The sequence below is a fragment of the Amblyraja radiata genome, chromosome 34, assembly GCF_010909765.2.
Source record: "Amblyraja radiata isolate CabotCenter1 chromosome 34, sAmbRad1.1.pri, whole genome shotgun sequence".
Lineage (NCBI taxonomy): Eukaryota > Metazoa > Chordata > Chondrichthyes > Rajiformes > Rajidae > Amblyraja > Amblyraja radiata.
Genome location: NC_045989.1, coordinates 14,037,528 through 14,055,251, shown reverse-complemented (window position 1 = coordinate 14,055,251; position 17,724 = coordinate 14,037,528). Strand labels below are relative to the sequence as shown.

Sequence of the window (17,724 nt, the reverse complement as noted above, 5' to 3'; positions counted from 1 at the left end):
GTGGGTTGGAGGGCTGCCTGGGAAATCCGTGTAGCAGTAAAGATCATTCACCAGTTTTGTGAGGTTTTTGATGAGGTGGAGGAGAGAGGATCAAGAACGGAAATCTGGTTACTGTTATTTATAGATTTTCAAAGGTTTTTGATAATATACACTTAATAGGCTTGGCATCAATACTGATGTCTGAAGCTTGGATAGAACATTGCCTGTGACAGAAATCAGGCGAGATGCACCGGAGATTCACCAGGATGTTGCCTGGGTTGGACCATTTGGATACAAGGGGACAGCAGCAAACCTTTCCCCACAGCAGAGATGTCTAAAACGACAGGGCATAGGTTGAAGGGGAATCAGAAGAAGAGGGTGTTTTTTTCCACCCAGAGGTAGTTTGGAATGCATTGCCTGAGTGGGTGGTGGAGGCATGTAGAGAGATATATTGGTAGTGATAAGCAGGGTAACGGGAAGGGTTAGAATATACAAATCTAGGATTGCAGCTTCAAAAAGAGTACGGTGAAACTGACAGACTGTTTTGAAGAGATGGTGTCTGATTACCACGGGGAATTACATAGGACTAATTTTATTGGTATGTTAAAATACAAGATCGTGCAGATACTGCAATCTAAGTAAGTAGTGATAAGTGGAAGCAAGATGATGGGTAGTCAGTTGACCAAGATCACACGAGGAATGTTTGTAGGCAACAACTCAGCAAAGTTAGGAAATTTTAAATATTTAAAACAGGTAAAGTGTTCTGTAACAATTTAGTGTAGTGTTGGCATTTCTAGAAAGTAGAACTTGCAGTGAAGGATTCCAGTTGCCTGTCTTGTTGTAAATTACAAAGTTAAGGACCAAGTTTCCGTCCCACCGCGACAGGTTCTACTTATAGCATCAAACTGCACATAGTTTTGAACATCTCCCTGAGCTTTGCTCAGCTGTAAGGAAGCCCATCCCTCAACCCATGCAACCCCCCCGCCCCGCAGTCCTTCAGGATTACACACTGTTAGTGAGCAGAATCACATGTAGCAGAACAATGCAGATGTAAAATGTGAGCCATTTATTTTTACAAACATCATGTATTCCATAATACTAACTACAAGCAGAGTATGCAATAATTATATAACCATATAACAATTACATCACGGAAACAGGTCTTCACAGCCGTTCTAGTCCGTGCCGAACACTTATTCTCACCTAGTCCCATCTACCTGCATTCAGACCATAACCCTCCATTCCTTTCCCGTCCATATACCTATCCAATTTATCGAAGGTTGTAGCAAGATCAAGCTGGCACTTAGAGAAAGCTGCTGAATGCCATTTCCAACACAGAATTGCTTGAATGCATGGTACCTGGTGCAAACTGGAAACCACTGTTATGAAACAGTATCAGAAATAAATAGAATAGGGAATTGATATCACAGTTCATAGAATATTTGGAACTAATTTCCTTAAGGAAGGCTTGACCCTGTAAAACGATGCAGTTTGGAGCAAAGTGCAGCTTTGACCATGTCACTAAACAACAGGCCGTAATGCCTTCCTTCTAGGTACCTCCCTCTGTTTCCTCAGTTTTTTGTTCAGGCGAAGTCCTCGCAGTTTAACGCCCTTTCCCCGGCCTCGCTTACCTCTCCCCATCCTCTGATTATATACAGGCTGCTGTCCTGGGAAGTTCTGCAGGGTCTGGAAGACATTCTGGTGACCCACCGGCTTGTCCTCACAATTGAAGGTCAATGCCACGCCTACATTAGACTTCATGACTCTCGAGACACTGTCTGAACTTCCATCAAAACATCTCCCCAGTGCCATCTCTTTGGCTATGACTGGATCCTGGTCAGTCACCGTATAGATGCCATAATTGTGGCCAAGAGGGTCAAGTGGAGCCAACATGGTAAACTCACTGGTGTCATTGTTGACAGCGAGAGGCAGGTGGTTGACCAGGTATTCCCGTAACATGCTGTTTATATTTTCCATGCGGCAGTGACCTTGAGGGATGATCTTCACCAGTGTGCGGTCGACCCTCTCTTGGTCGTAGAGCATGCCACTGCATTTGAACTCCAGACAAACAGCAGAAACGCCAGGCTGGGTCATATCACGGGTACTCCGCACATCCCGGAGCCCGTACATCTGACCCACTGTCCGAGGGTGAGTTCCTCCCATGTTTCGAGATCTCACTGTAATTTCATGCCTTCCACTCAGCTTCAACTTTACATAACAAGCCCGGAATTCCATTGGCCGTGGCCACCACGCGAGGTAGTCTTCTGTCCAACTCATTGGGTCATTTTCATTGAAAGCCACGGTGTTGTAGTCGTATCTGTCCCCCTCTACTCTGTAAAATCGGAAATGGCCAGCACTAAAAGGAGCCGTTTCACACTCTCTTAATTTCTCATATGGATAAATGGGACCATTTATTTCCGCTGGTAAGTTGGCATTGGGCTTGGCCACATTTATCCTGAAAGCTGTCTTTTTATCTCTGGGATCCTCATGATCTGACCTCCTGTACTGGAGCTTGTGCAGAAAGGGTTCTTTAACACCGACTGTGTTGGAATTCACAGTGGGGGAGGAAGCCACCGCCTCCAGCTCCTCTCCTCCAAGAGTCGCCGTCACATAAGCAGAATAAGCGTGCGGTTGTTGGTCGTCACAGAAAGCGGGCACACAAGCCCCATGGGCACCAGTAACCACGCTATCAAAGCGGCCCCACGCCCGGGGGTTGGAGGCAAATCCTGGCGTGGGCTCCAGGTTAATGAGAGATACAACCACTCCCTCTAACTGATCTCCCGATGTAAATCGATCACCTCGAAAGGATCGAACTTTCACATAGCACCTTCTGCTTTCTGGGACATCCAGGTTAAATAGCCTTCTCTCCCGAATCTCCATGTTGCCCACCAGGAAGGTTCGCTCTTCACGTTTACCTCGACGACTTCGAACAAAAGTGAAGGAACCTTCTTCTTCCCAGAAGCCAGTTTCAGGATTGAGTGACCACAGCTTCATTTGCTCCAAGTGTTCTGGTATATTGACTTGGGCAGTGTCCAAAAATAGCTTCACCTGTCCTGCATTGAGTCTCTCGTTTGCGACTTCATCTCTAAAATCCAGAGAAAACATGCCGTATGTCCTCAAAGGTAGAACATCACCTTCTTCGTTAATGAAGTTGAGATCACTTTGTACTGCTGAGGCCAGTGAGATATCCCTTGGATCCAGGAAGGTGACACTGGCTTTCACCAACCCTCTGTATATTTCCCCATTCTCCCTGTAGAAAGAGTTGGGTGGGATCTCCAGTTCAGCTACTGGGTCTTGGTTTTCCTTTGACCCGAGGCTGATGGTGTTGCTGATGGAACAATCCAACATTATCTCTGGCTTTTTCCTGAGAAGTTTAACCTCGTGGAACACAGAACCTCCTTTTCTGTTAAAGGGAAGTACCTTTGTGGTATTAACAAACTTCTGATAGCGATCCACAAAAGTGAGGACTAACCTGTCAATGTCTGCAGGAACCATAATTGAGAAGGTGCCTTTGTACCCAGTCATGCTGATTTTTTTTCCACCCATAAAAATCTGTCCAAATCGCATGGGTTCCCCATCGTCGGCAGCCACTGCACGGCCACGGACAATTGCTTTGCTATCGATGCATCTCTGGCATCCACATTTATTCACCACTCGAATGGGAAGTGTGTACATGGAGCAGGAAATCACCCTGTCTTCTAGTTTCACAGCTCCACAGCAATAGGTTGTTGCATCTCTGCACTGCCCCTCTGGTTCTTGAGCGCTGGCGCATGCAGTTACTGGACATTTACCCACATCGTAGTAAAAAGACTGGCTCAGGTTTTGATAACAGTCAGGAGGAAGTCGTATCAAGTAGCTCTGAGGAGTCGGGTTACACGAAGGAGCGGACCGCACTGTGGAAACAAGAACAGAACTTCATATACACACACACACACACACACAGGCACGCACACATGTTATCTCAAAGAACAAAACAATTGGGAGTTCTGTTGGAAGCAAAATGCAAGTACAATCCGGTGGCAAAAGCAGAAAATGTCAGAACCACCCATCAGGCCAGACCTGCCCAGCGAGGGAGAGCCAGGAATATCTGTAGCTGCGTGGCCGAGAGTATCTTCACAAAGAGACCCGTGCTGGTTTTAAATAGAATCCAGCCACATTGTATGAGAAGGCGCAGAATTGTTGAAATGTATGAACTTTTTACATCAGAACATAGCAAGCCTGAGAAAGGAGATGGCACTGACTTTATTGACGGAGCACTTTGTAAGCAGTGAACATGACAAGGTGAGGAATGGTTTCACAGAAGTGGACTAGAACCAGTTACTCAAAGGTAAATAGCATCCAAGGATGGGATATGCAGTGATTAGACTGCAAGGAAACAGCACCTTCACAGGTTGCCCCAAAGTCACACCCTGACTGTATATATTATCGTTCCGTCACTGGGTCTAAGTACTGGAACACCCTCCCAAGCAGCCCAGTGGGAGCGCATTCAAGCGGATGCAGAAGTTCAGGAAAGCCACTCATGACCACCATCTCAAAGGTGTTAAGTCATAGTGTCAAAAATGTCATAGTGTTTTCTGAGTCATTCGTAACTCTCACTGTATATCATGTTGTTACTTGTGGGCGGAGCACCAAGGCAAATTCCTTGTATGTGAATACTTGGCCAATAAACTTACTTACTTAAGTGATGAGATTCAATGCAGCCTTGCCAACAATCCTCACACCTTGAGAAATAAAGTATATTCCTGCAAAGATATTTCTGGCTCCTGATGGATGTTGAGTAACGCAGACATGTTAGAGCTTTGCATTTCAAAATTGCAGGAGGAGTTTAGAAGGTGCAGGATTGAATTAGGAAAACAAAGTGAGTGCATGAAATAACAGCGACAAGTAAAACCAAGGAAAGTCCTAGGATGCTCTGGAAATGTTTATTTAAAAGGAAAAGACAAGTCCTATTAAAGAGTGTGGAGAAAATGCACAAAAATGTAGTGTCAGTTAAAGCCTCAAATGCTGCATGATGTCTATCTCAAGACTGGTTTATACAAAGACTAAATGTCACTCAATGGAACCTTTGTTCAATCCAGGAAAACCCCATTCCAATCCCCTGGAAGGAATGTACGCTCAAGGAAATTTCAGGGAGTAATCCCACTGGAACATATACAGGCAAGGCACTGGGACATACTCTGTATGTGGTCACACAATCCAAGACAAACGGCAAAGATAGACACAAAATGATGGCGTAACTCAGCGGGCCAGGCAGCATCTCTGGAGAGAAGGAATGGGTGATGTTTCTGGTCAAGGGGGTTTCAGGTCGGGTCTGATGAAGGGTCTCAATCCGAAATGTCACCCATTCCTTTCCCCCCAGAGATGCTGCCTGTCCCGCTGAGTTACTCCAGCATTTCGTGTCGATCTCCACTGAGGAGGTGCTGTGTCAGCATTAGGTGGAGCTAAGTTGTCATATGGATGGAAAATATTTCTTGGGACTAGTTTAGAGTTCCTCCATCCACTCTGGGTCACCATCTATGCCTCAATAAATGCATCTGAACTGTTTCCGATCGTAAATCATGCTACAACATTGACCACTGATCACTGTAGGAGACCTGCAGTGACGAAATGCGCTGGAGAAGGAGTCCGACTTAAATGTACCCAACCTGCGCACGAGTTTGAACTTCCTCAGTCTGATTATTTCCTTGAATGTTAGCCCTGGTGTAGTGAAGAGTGGACTGACCTGTTACAGTGAGTGTGGCGGGCTTGGATTTGATGGAGCCCAGCGTGTTGCTGGCATGACACATGTATTGCCCAGCCTGCTGTGGCTGCAACTGGTGTAACACCAGCACGCTGCCAGATCCTGCTGTCCTTGCATCCAACAAAGAACCGTTGTGGTACCTGTGTCAATGGAAGAAAATGGTACAAAACCATGAGCCAAAACATATGACTAGATAGCATATATAGGCCTTTTGGCTCAACTATGATCATAACAGAGGTTGGAGCAGACACAATGGGCCATGCAGCCTTGTCAGGACACAGCAAGGATGGAGGTGCCTATAAATGTCCATTGGAGGAGAACATTAGATTCGGTGGGCATTGGAATCAGTTGGGATGAGTTGCAATTCACCAGGGCTGGACCAAGGTGACTGTGAACATTTTGTTGCTGCCCTCGGGGAGGTTTTGGACTGGTTTGACAGTGGGATGAAGGAGGAAAGAATTTACTAAACATCTAGGAAGAGGAGGAACAAAACAACAGCCGAGGAAGCGCAAACTGGGAAAAAGTGCTGTGTTGGGGAATAAAGATGAGGAACCCAGGGCGCATTTAGATGTATGGGTGTACGACATGGTTGGTTGGGTGGGTGGGGTACTGGAACCTGGCGTGCAGCAAGTTTAGTTAAGGAAACAATGATAGTTGTACTATTCCACCGTCTCCGATAGTCTCTAGTCTCTGACTACCAACCCCAACCTCTTGACAACTGAACAACCTCCAAATACCAGTCCTACTGCCCCAATCAGTGACTCCAGCCCAGTTACTGAAGCCACCCTTAGTACCTGCCCAGTCTAGATCCAACATTCCAACTAATTATTCCATCCCAATATGCAAACAGTCATCCCATCCCAATACAGATCCCAACATTTAAACCAATGATCCCATCCCAATACCGACTGCAATATTTCAACTAGTTAGTCCCTGCCCCAACACCTCATGGCTCCAGATCGCAGCCCTAATGTTAACCCCACCATCGGGCACCAACTCCAACCCTCAACAACAGATTAATTCCTCTCCGACCAGCAGTCCCAGCCCCGAACATTGAGCCCAGTTGCTGGTGATCAATCCAACTTTGGACCATTGATTGAATCACCATTGGCGCTGATCCCACAGAGGTAACATGGACTGCAAGGGACAAAGGTAAAGATAAAGGAGCACAAACAAAACTGAGAGGTTCTTACCAAAGGTACTTGTTAGCGGGAGGATTGCACACAACCTGGCAGCAGAAGGTGACATCTTGCCCCTCGCGCCTGACCTTGCTCTGGGGTTGTTTCTTGATGAAAGGCTTCTCTACAGAAAGGAGAAGATTTAACAAAAACAGCGAGTGCTTTTTAAAAATCATGCCACTGGTTGTATTGGTTGTTACAGCAGTTTTTTTGTTTGTATGGGTTGGTTACTGGTTGCGGAGCTGTGATGAGTTGCATCATTGCAACTATCAGGTGTCTCAGGTGGTCTGTGTTTTGATGATTTATTTATCACAGAAGTGATAATGAAGTGTGTACAAAGGTGGTCTCATATTGAAGGGTGTGGAATAGGGAAATGCATAGTAACTAATAATAGTTATGTTAAAATGAAGCATGCGTGCTGTAAATGAGGTGCAATAGTGAGGACTGTACAATTGTGAAGGTTGTATGATCATACGTGCCATATAATAGGGGCAACTGTATTAGTAAACACCCAAAATGTTGGCCATCCCTTTCTCCCAACAGGTGCTGCTCGATCCACTGAGTACCTCCAGCAGATTGTTAGCCAGTCCAGATTCCAGTCTCTTGTGTCTCTGTATTTGTAATATTTGTGCGTTAGTGAAAGGCGTGAAACACAACAGGAAAATGTGAAACAGTGGACTGTGTAACAATGACAGGTGTGTTGTGTGATTACGTGCCTCCTGTTAGATGCTGTGTACATGCGGACAGTGCCGGATTTAGATGAAGAGAGGCCCTAAGCTGTTCCACTTGTGAGGCCCCCAACGACCGGACAGCCATGGCGGCCAAATCTCCCACAATTCAAAGCGAGGGAGAAAGTGCCCAGCGCCGACCAGTTGCCGTTGCAGTGCGCACGCGCAGGGCGGCCGATGATGTGCTGGCCGTGGTTGTGCGCATGTGCAAGGCGGCCTGCCGTGCCGGCGGATGAGGAGCGGCCCGGACACGGATAGCGGGGGGAGATGGAGAGAGAGAGATAGAGAGGGGGGCCGCCCAGAGTTGAACGGTAGGTGTTCTGCCTTGGCCGGAGGCCCCCCTAGACCTCGAGGCCCATCAATTTTTTCGGGGGGCCCCCTAGAAAGTGGGGGCCCTAAGCTATAGCTTGTTTAGCTTATACGTAAATCCGGCACTGCATGAGGAGGTGTAGTGTATTTCCTTACCGGATCTCTTGAGCTTTATGTCGATGGTGGAGACTCTGCTGGTGCTTTGGAACAGTGTGACAACAGCAATTCCATAATAAGGCTTTCTGATCTCCAAGGCAGTTTTTCCATCAGGACAGAGGCCAGGTATCCTGAACTTGCCGTTATTGTCACAGACGGTCAAGGCTTTGTTGGAGCTTCCCCTCAGGTGAACAGTTGCCTCGGAGGCAGGAGCCCCATCATGGAGTCGCACTGAACCATAGAGGGAATGATCCTCACACATGCACTGGGTGCACGCTGCATTCACACGGCCCATGGCACACCTTAGCTCACAACCTGCAACACACCACATTCAAGCTCAGTCAGAATTAATTCAAGGACCAAGGCATTCCCTTACGCAATCCAGATCTATTCTTTCTGCTCCCAGGCTGAGTGGAATTCTTTTTGTCCTCAACTTTCATGCAAGGGATCATCCTGCAGAATTCCCATACACCGCCAGGTACAATTCCCAATCCTTCCCCTTTCAGCATCCCCAAGAGAGTGTTCTTGTTGCATAATTCAGTTTCTCCCCATGTCTCAGCAACTTGCTGTGCACCCTCAACACCAGCCAATACGCCTCCTTTCTTCCCATTGTCCAGGAACCCAAACATTAATTACCATGAAGCAGTGATTTACTTCATTCAGTTAAATTTACTGCTCTGTTGACAGCAGGGTTTCCTCTGCATGCAGATGACAGGAGATTGTCGATTGTTCACCCATTACTGCGATCCTCAGCTCCTACTCGCCCATCGCTTGTATTCTCCACCCTTCTACTCTCGCTGCTCCTCTAATTAAGTAACACTATATTTGCTGATTATAGACTTTCAGACACAACATCAAGTTCAATAATCCCGTACAATCGTATTCCAGGATTTTTATTTTGGATTTCCAGTATTCACTCCACACATTATCACGCCTTGTATTCTTCCTGCATTTCATGGATCTTCTCTATTTCTTCCCTTCCACTTCCTCTGCATCTTAAAACCTGCGTACCTCTGACATTTCCCTACATCTAATTAAATCTGAAACTTGAACTTGGTTTCTTGTTCCACAGAATCTGTAAAATGTTCCCAGTGACCCAGTATTTTCTGTTCTTATTTTACAATCATAGTGAATTAGGAACATAATGTTCTGTCTGTATCGAGGGTGAGAGGGAAACATTGCATTGAAGACCTAAGGGATTTTCAACCTCTGGTTGAACTCTGGCTGTGGCCAAAGGGAAATGGAGACTGTATTGTTACAGCTCAGGAAAGTCCCTCCGGGTTAACCACAGGATGCAGGACTGGAAGTTGTGCAAGGGATGAGGAGAGGGTCGCTATAGTAGAGTGCCTCTGGGTAACTCCACAGCTCAAGGGCATCCACGAAGGAGATGGAGGAAGAGCAATTTGTAATTGTGCCATCAGTTGACACTCTAAATCTTAACAAGAATATTTTTCACACTTAGTGACTTAGCATTTGATCAGAATAGTTTGTTTTTTTAAGTTAAAAAAAACTAAAACTAAACTAACAAGTTGTCCCTTTAAAAAAATTAACCCCAACCTAGTTTCAGATCGAACGACCTTCCATCGGAAATGTGAAAAGTCAGATGTCATTGAACCTAGGCACAAGTGACAATAAGGAACCATTGAGGTATCCCTGCCGATAATTTTGAATTGTTCACAGGTGATAAAGGTATTTCCTTTGAAGATGATGTTAAGGGATGGGATTTATTTTACATCCACTTTACAATGAAGAGCAGATCAGATCAGATATTACCAGCAGTCTGCTGTTGCCCATCGCTCTTCGCTGGAAGACTATGCAGTCTCAACTCTGTTGAGGGAGTCACTGTGAGTAGAGCACAAAAACAAAACCACCATTATTCATAATTGGAATAATCAATAATGATGCAGTTTAGAAGAATGAGGGGGGGACCTCAATGAAACGTACAGAATAGTGAAAGGCTTGGATAGAGTGGATGTGTTTCCACTAGTGGGAGAGTCTAGGACAAGAGGTTATAGCCTCAGAATTAAAGGACGTTCTTTTAGAAAGGAGACAAGGGGAAATTTCTTTAGTCAGAGGGTGGTGAATCTGTGAAATTCTTGGCCTCCACAGAAGCCTGTGGAGGTCATGTCTGTGGATATTTTTAAGGCAGAGATAGATAGATTCTTGATTACTACAGGTGTCAGAGGTTTTGGGGAGAAGGCAGGAGAATGGGGTTCGGAGGGAGAGATAGATCAGCCATGATTGAATGGCGGAGTGGACGATGGACCAGATGGCCTAATTCTACTCCTATCCCTTATGACCTTATGACCCATAGGAGGGTCAGTGCTGAGAGAACACCGCACCGTGGGAGAGGGGCAGTGTGGTACTGTGGGGGGGGGGGGGGGGGGGGGGGGCAGTGTGGTACTGTGGGGGGGGGGCAGTGTGGTACTGTGGGGGGGGGGCAGTGTGGTACTGTGGGGGGGGGGGGGCAGTGTGGCACTGTGGGAGGGGCAGTGCTGTATTGTCTATGGTGTAGTTTGTTTGCTGACACACTCTTTAGTTGATCCTGCATTTTGGAAATGCACTGTAGAAAATCCTGTAGTATCTTTAAAGCATCGAACATCTGGACTAGAGGTTGTGGTGAGGAGATGACACCTTGACTCATTGTTGCATGGAAGCCTGCCCACTGACCAGAATTAAAATATCGTTCCTTCCTTCTTAATGCAGTAAATATTGTTGCGTGTCACACATGACAGTGGTGTAACTACATGAGTGGGGTGTGATGTTTGGGAGAAGATTCATCTCTGATTCCACTCTTCATGAAGGAAGGGATCGTTAGAATCGACGATCATATGAAGTTAGGATTGCTGCATCAACCCTTGTTTTCACATGAGCTTTGAGGTAACTTGCTCATTATTGTCACTCCGGCAGTCACTCCTGGAACAAGAGCAAAGTGATGCACGTACCTGTGCAGGGTTGGCCTTGGCACATCCGCCCCTCCTGCAGGGGGCCGGGGCAGTGCTGCCGCCAGTCTGGCAGCTGTGCTGTGGAGCAAGCGCGGCTCCGTGTCTGCACTCCAGTCTGCTCACAGCCCGCGCTGCAGGGTGCCCACTCTGACCACGTGGACCACGAGCTCAAAGCCATCCTAGAAGCAGATCCTGAAGAAAGAAACTCTGGTTTGTTTTGTGTTCAATTGTTCCAAAATATAAAGTAATATTTCACTCCTTTTATCATTTATCACTTATCCATTTTCTTCACCTTGCGGAAAATTCTGATTTTGAATTCTGCGCCTCTACGCCTTTTACACTATTTCTGCGTGAGTTAAAGTTGGGATAACTACAAATACCCAGTGACCATTGGCCGACCAGTTACGGTTCAGCTCAGAAATCTCCTCCGTGTTTGCTGCTCTATGCTCTTGGGAAATTGTCCATTATCACCATTCTTACAGCTTTTTGATCGCAGTACAACCCAAATAGCCTCATCTTTCTAGTATATCATCCCTCCTGAGAGGAGTAATCATTTCTTTAACTCTCATTCTGACACACACCACCCTCACCCCTTCTTTGGCCATCTGAAAGTCCTGGTGCAAAGATGGTGAATTCTCATTCCTGCCTTGGTTCAACAATATTTGAAACAGGGTTGCTGGTGGAATCAGTGCTTTAAATTAGAGACTATTGAATGCCACTGTAGTATCTGTTTCCACCACCACACCTGGCCACACGTTTCCGGCACCCATCTGAGTAAAGAAATTGTGCCGGACATCTCCTTTAAATCTTCCCCCTGACCTTAAAGCTATGCCCGCCAATCTTGAAAGTTTAAACTAAAACAAATCAAATCTCACTTATTTCTGCCTCTCATTTTATAAACTTCTACCAGTTCACCGCTAAACCTCCAGAGAAAACATTCAAAGTTTGTCCAACTCTCCTCGTATCCAATTCCCTCTAATCCAGGCAGCATTCTGGTGAACCTGCACCCTCTCCAAAGCCTCCACATTCCTCCTGTAATAGGGCTAACTGCACACAATATTCCAAATGCATTTATCCTCTATCTGTACACGGTGGACAGCTTGATTGTAAACATGTAGAGTCTTTTCTTTGACAGATAGCATGCAAACAAAAGCTTTTCACTGAGCCTCGTAACATGTGACAACAATAATAAACTGAACTTGTACTCGCTATTTAGAAGATTGAGGGGAACTTACAAAATTCTTAAGGGTTTGGACAGGCTAGATGCAGGAAGATTATTCCCGATGTTGGGGAAGTCCAGAACTAGGGGTCACAGTTTAAGGATAAGGGGGAAGTCTTTATGGACCGAGATGAGAAAATCATTTTCTACACAGAGAGTGGTGAATTTGTGGAATTCTCTGCCACAGAAGGTAGTTGAGGCCAGTTCATTGGCTATATTTACGAGGGAGTTAGATGTGGCCCATGTGGCTAAAGGGATCAGGGGGTATGGAGAGAAGGCAGGTACAGGATACTGAGTTGGATGATCAGCCATGATCATATCGAAGGGCCGAATGGCCTACTCCTGCACCATTTTCCATGTTTCTATGAACTAAAATGCAGCTTAATCAAAGGTTTATAAAGCTGTATCATGACCTCCTGACTCTTACAGTGGATGGGGGAGGGGCGGTGGGGGATGAGAGTCTGGGGATGGATCGGTGGGGGAGGGGCAGTGGGGATGGGTTGGTGGGAGAGAGTTGGAAGGACTCAGATGGAAATATTTGAGTGCGCTGGTGGACTGAGAAAAAAATAAAACAGAACATAGCAGGAAGTAGACCAACCAGTGATAAGATTGTTTCCCCTCTTCTGAGTTAATGACAACAGAAAGAAAAAAAAAGAAAAAGCACATGAACAGAATGTATTGCATCTATGTTAATGCTGGAAGCTCCTCAAATCTAGTAATGATACCCCAGCAGTGCTTGTGGATCAGTGTTTAAGAAGGAACTGCAGATGCTGGAAAATCGAAGGTAGACAAAAGTGCTGGAGAAACTCAGCGGGTGCAGCAGCATCTATGGAGCGAAGGGAATAGGCAACGTTTCGGGCCCGAAACCCTTCTTCAGAGACTTCTTCAAAGTGTCTACCAGCACTTTGTGTCCTATTTTCTCCTCTGCAGATGCTACCTGCATTTCAGATTTTCGGTATTTTTTTCCCCCCATCCGATCTTAGTGACAACACCTGCTTTATTTTACATCGGAATCAGCCTCACAGATTTTCCTTTCCACGTCTCACAGCTTTATCCTGAATGTCCTCCCAAAATTACTCATAAAACGCGTTGTCACACTTGTCAGCGGTAAATTGCACCTGCCAAACTTTCCAGCTCATCTTCCTCCCTGTGAGATAGAGTACAAGAACAAGTGCAGACTGGGTGAATGCCGAGTCGGTTTCAGTCTCACCCAAAGGCGGCACTTACCTGTGGGACATCGGAACCTCACCGCGTAGTTGGAGCAGTGTTTCCCCGAGGGCTGCTCTTCATTCACGCACCAGAACCCATGCTGGTGATTGAGGTGCACCGCCTCTCCCGTCAGCGCGGCGGGGACACCATGCACGGTGCGAGCTTCAACTCCCAGTGGCGTTTGGCAGAGTTGGGCCGGGTAGTATCGCTGGATGGCGTCAAGTCGCTCGTGGTCACCACTCCCCCCAGGGTGGTCGATATTAAACCAGGGCGTCCACTGCCAATGCCCTGAAACAAGGAGGTGTTATTTATTGCATCGCTTTCCTTGGCATAGATTGATGGAAGGGAACTGTACAATTGTTCACCTACTCCATTCCTGGCTCCAATTTCTTCCACAGACCAGTCGGACACTGATCTCAACTGCAGTGAATGTGTCCAAGGAAACCACCCTCAGACAGATCTTATAGAAACGTATAAAATTATTTAAAAAAAGACTGGACAAGCTAGATGCAGGAAAAATGTCCCCAATGTTGGGGGAGTCCAGAACCAGGGGTCACAGTCTAAGAAAAAGGAGAGGTCATTTAAAACTGGGATGAGAAAAAAAAATTCACCCAGAGAGTTGTGAATTTGTGGAATTCTCTGCCACAATAGGCAGTGGAGGCCAATTCACTGGATGAATTTAAAAGAGAGTTAAATAGAGCTCTAGGGGTTAGAGGAATCAAGGGATATGGGGAGAAGGCAGGCACGGGTTACTGATTGTGGATGACCAGCCATGATCACAATGAATGGTGGTGCAGGCTCGAAGGGCCAAATGGCCTCCTCCTGCACCTATTTTCTATGTTTCTAACCACAAAACCTCAATAGCAACACTTAACATTTCTTCCTGTAGCAGTATAATTCAGTCCCATATCAAGCTTTATTTCTCAATGAACTGTAGAATTCAACGACCAGAGGAGGGTCTGTGCCACCTCGGAGAAAGCTCAGAGTACAACTGGAATGCATGTTGGAATCTGTATGTCTGGAGATCAAAGCTGAATAATTTTAAGTGGTGGGTGAGAGATTGGGTAATGTTGGATGATCTAAGGTACTTGAGTGTCCTTGTACACAAACGGTGACACGCAGGGGCAGTAAGTGATTAAGAAGATGTTGGCTTTTTACTTTGAGAGGATTTGAGTTCAGATATAAAGATATCTTACTGAAATCATATGGGCTCTGATAAGAGTGGGTACTGTGTACGAGGTTTTGTTCCCCATGTTTAATTATATAATTACTGTAGAGGAGAAGTAACAAATATTCTCCAGACTGGGACCAGGGTTGGTGGAGAGTTTGGATAGACCAGGGTTGAGTTTTCTCCAACGAGAGGAGATCATGGTCAAAGGCAGAAAGTCATTGGGCCCAACTGGGTGATGCCAGGAACCACGGTGAAGGTCTGAGAGCATGTGGAAGCCCAGTACAATTGGGGTCAGAGAAGGTGACGAATCTGTGGAATGCTCCACCCCAGAGGCTGTGGCGAGTCAGTCACCAAGTTCATTCAACATAGAAATACATGGATTTCTAAATGTTGAGAAAATATGAGAAATGAGGATCTGCAAAAATGGTGCTAATGTATTTGAGGATTAACAAACTCATCAGGAAGACTGGCCCCGTCCTGGGGGCAGAGTTACGATTCATGGGAGGTGGTCTTGGAGGGGATGATGCTCCTCAAACTGTGGAGCATCCTGGACAATACAGCTCACTCCCTCCTTGACCCACTGGTCAACCTGAGGAGTACCTGCAGCAACAGACTGGTTCCACCAAGATACAGGACAGAACACCACAGGAGATCCTTCTTCCCTGTGGCTATTAAACTGTACAACTCCTCCCCCTTCTGTCGTGGGGTAGACTAAGTGACTCCCCCCCACACCCCGGAGGAACTCAGCAGGTCAAGCATCATCAGACTGAAGAAATGTCCTGACCTCAAACATCAACTGTCCATTTCCCTCCAAACATGCGGCCTGACCCACTGAGTTCCTCCAGCACTTTTTTGCTCAGGATTCCAGCTGCTGCAGTCTCTCGTGTCTTCACTGTTTAGACTGAAAACCAAATCATTTTTATCATGTCAAGTTTTTCTGTCGCTGTCTTTCTTTTTATGGGTCATAGATGATAGAAAGAACTGATAATATAGAACCAGGGAAAATATTCCCCTCAACAATCTACATTCTAAAAGTGACATTTGTTTTCCTTGCCTCTTTTTGTGAAGTTTTTAGTTGCTGAGTGGTTGCTCACATGCCATTTACAATGTCACTTTTACATTCAGAACCTCCAGTCCAGAAAAGCAAATTATCTTTCACAAGCAACTCTAAAAGACTCCACTCAGCAGAATGAAACCTGCAGTTAATAAATGTCCCAGTGCTTTAATAAAATAAATGTTTTGTATCATGTAAAAGGGACATCTGTGAAATAAATTCATTACAACTCTGTCACGGACAGACAAATAACCCACCATCCCAAAATATAAATTCACTGAAAGTTCACTGAGGAAGCATTCACAATCTACCTGGAATAGTATTTAAAAGCACGATTTGTTTGAACATTTTGTTTCTCAAGGGTCTGCATGAGCTTCCCAAAACCTGTCATTGTTGCTGACAAATTACATGCCGTTTTCCTAATTGATAAAACAGATTTTCTCGTTCAGCTTCACTGAAGATTTCTGCTGTTGGGAGATAAAATTTCCAAAGCTTTTGTCCGTCAAATTTCTCAAGGGGGAATTGTAATCTTTTCAGTAAATACAGGAAGAATGTATGTTATTCTCAGGAAATATCATACCAGACAAACAAGCAAAAAAAAAAAGAGGCTTGAAATGACATCTGGAAGGATTTTGCCTTCTGATGCTTCACTGCTTCTGACTAGGTCTCCCTCATCCAATCACCAGTTTGTTCCTTCGCAGTTTCCCCAACCTCACCCAAAACTTGGCATATCACACTTGATCCCCTTTTCCAAGTTCAAGATATAGATTAAGAAAAAATGAGGCCATCACCAATCCCGTTAGTTACACTTTCCAAAATTCTGTTTTCTCAATCCACACCAGAATAAACTACAAATAACCAGTGCGCTAATTTTATCTAATACTATCGCAATCACACATCAAAGGCCTCTAAAGAATTCACATGTACCATAGCAATTAATTATCGACCTTGTTATTTACAACCTCAAAATTTTTCAACGGAACTGTCATATTTTCATCAAACCAGGCTGCGTCTGCCCATCCCTGTTCTCACTGTTTTAGAGTCCACTTACTCTACCTTAATAATACTCCCACTATTTCCTCTGATGCTGATGTCACGCTGTCTGGTCTAAAGTTCCCGATTTTTTGCTCTCCCTCCTTTCAAAAGTAGTCGAGTTACATTTAATGTGGCATTTCTATGGAGTTTGGGAAGATGACAACTTTTGCATCCACCATCTCCAGGTTCTTAATCTGGGCTTTTCTAGCCTGCTGCTGCCACGATCAAAGACATCTCCTCGAAGCTCAGGGCGAAATGGAAGACTCTATTATCATGACCCACACTGGCTGATCAGATCAGCAAAGAGATTCTACCGAAGAAGGAAGAGTCATGATCTAGGTTCATACGCAAAACCATGATGGTAATAATCTCGAGGTTACTAGAATAGATAAAATAGAATAGAACGCCTTTTATTGTCATTCAAACAGCTTGGTTTGAACAAAATTGCATTTCCACAATCTTAACATTACAAAAAAAAACAAGACCCACACTTAACACAATTTATACAAACATGCTGCTTAAACCATTATCAACCAGAGAGTTGAATGCATGGTTCGAAGAGTGGTACGGGGAAATTATTTTAGTTTTAATTTATTTTAGAGATACAGCATGGAAACAGGCCCTTCAGCCCACCAAATCCAAGCTGACCACCAATCAGCCATTCACACTAGTTCTATATGATCTCACTTTCTCATCCATTCTCTACACAATAGGGGCAGTTTTATAGAAGCCAATTAACCTACAAACCCGCACATTTTTGAGATGTAGGAGGAAACCAAAATACCCGGAGTCACAGGCAGAACGTGCAATTTCCACAACAAGCAGCAGCTGAGGTCAAGATCGGACCCGGTTTCTGGCATTGTGAGAACACTAGTTTCACTTTCTCATCCACTCTTTTACACGCTAGGGGGAACTTACTGCATCTAACTAACCTACAAACCTTCGTTGTCAGTGAGACCAAGCGCAGACCAAGAGTCCAATTTGCCAAGCACTGCACTCTG

General features: G+C 45.3%; 1 protein-coding gene across 2 annotated transcripts in view; it reads right to left on the bottom strand.

Moving 5' to 3' along the window:
* Window positions 1–1,164: 1,164 nt before the first annotated feature.
* Window positions 1,165–17,724, bottom strand: part of LOC116991715 (cartilage intermediate layer protein 1-like) — a 20,830-nt gene continuing 4,270 nt past the window's right edge. For both annotated transcript variants that reach the window (XM_033050589.1, XM_033050590.1), the window contains exons 3-9: window positions 13,482–13,751; window positions 11,036–11,227; window positions 9,864–9,932; window positions 8,091–8,405; window positions 6,913–7,021; window positions 5,702–5,859; window positions 1,165–3,872 (exon numbers count right to left, since the gene is read on the bottom strand). In XM_033050589.1, coding sequence (XP_032906480.1) covers window positions 1,501–3,872; window positions 5,702–5,859; window positions 6,913–7,021; window positions 8,091–8,405; window positions 9,864–9,932; window positions 11,036–11,227; window positions 13,482–13,751 — 3,485 coding nt within the window. In that variant the 3' untranslated portion in view covers window positions 1,165–1,500. The remainder of the gene's footprint in view (window positions 3,873–5,701; window positions 5,860–6,912; window positions 7,022–8,090; window positions 8,406–9,863; window positions 9,933–11,035; window positions 11,228–13,481; window positions 13,752–17,724) is intronic.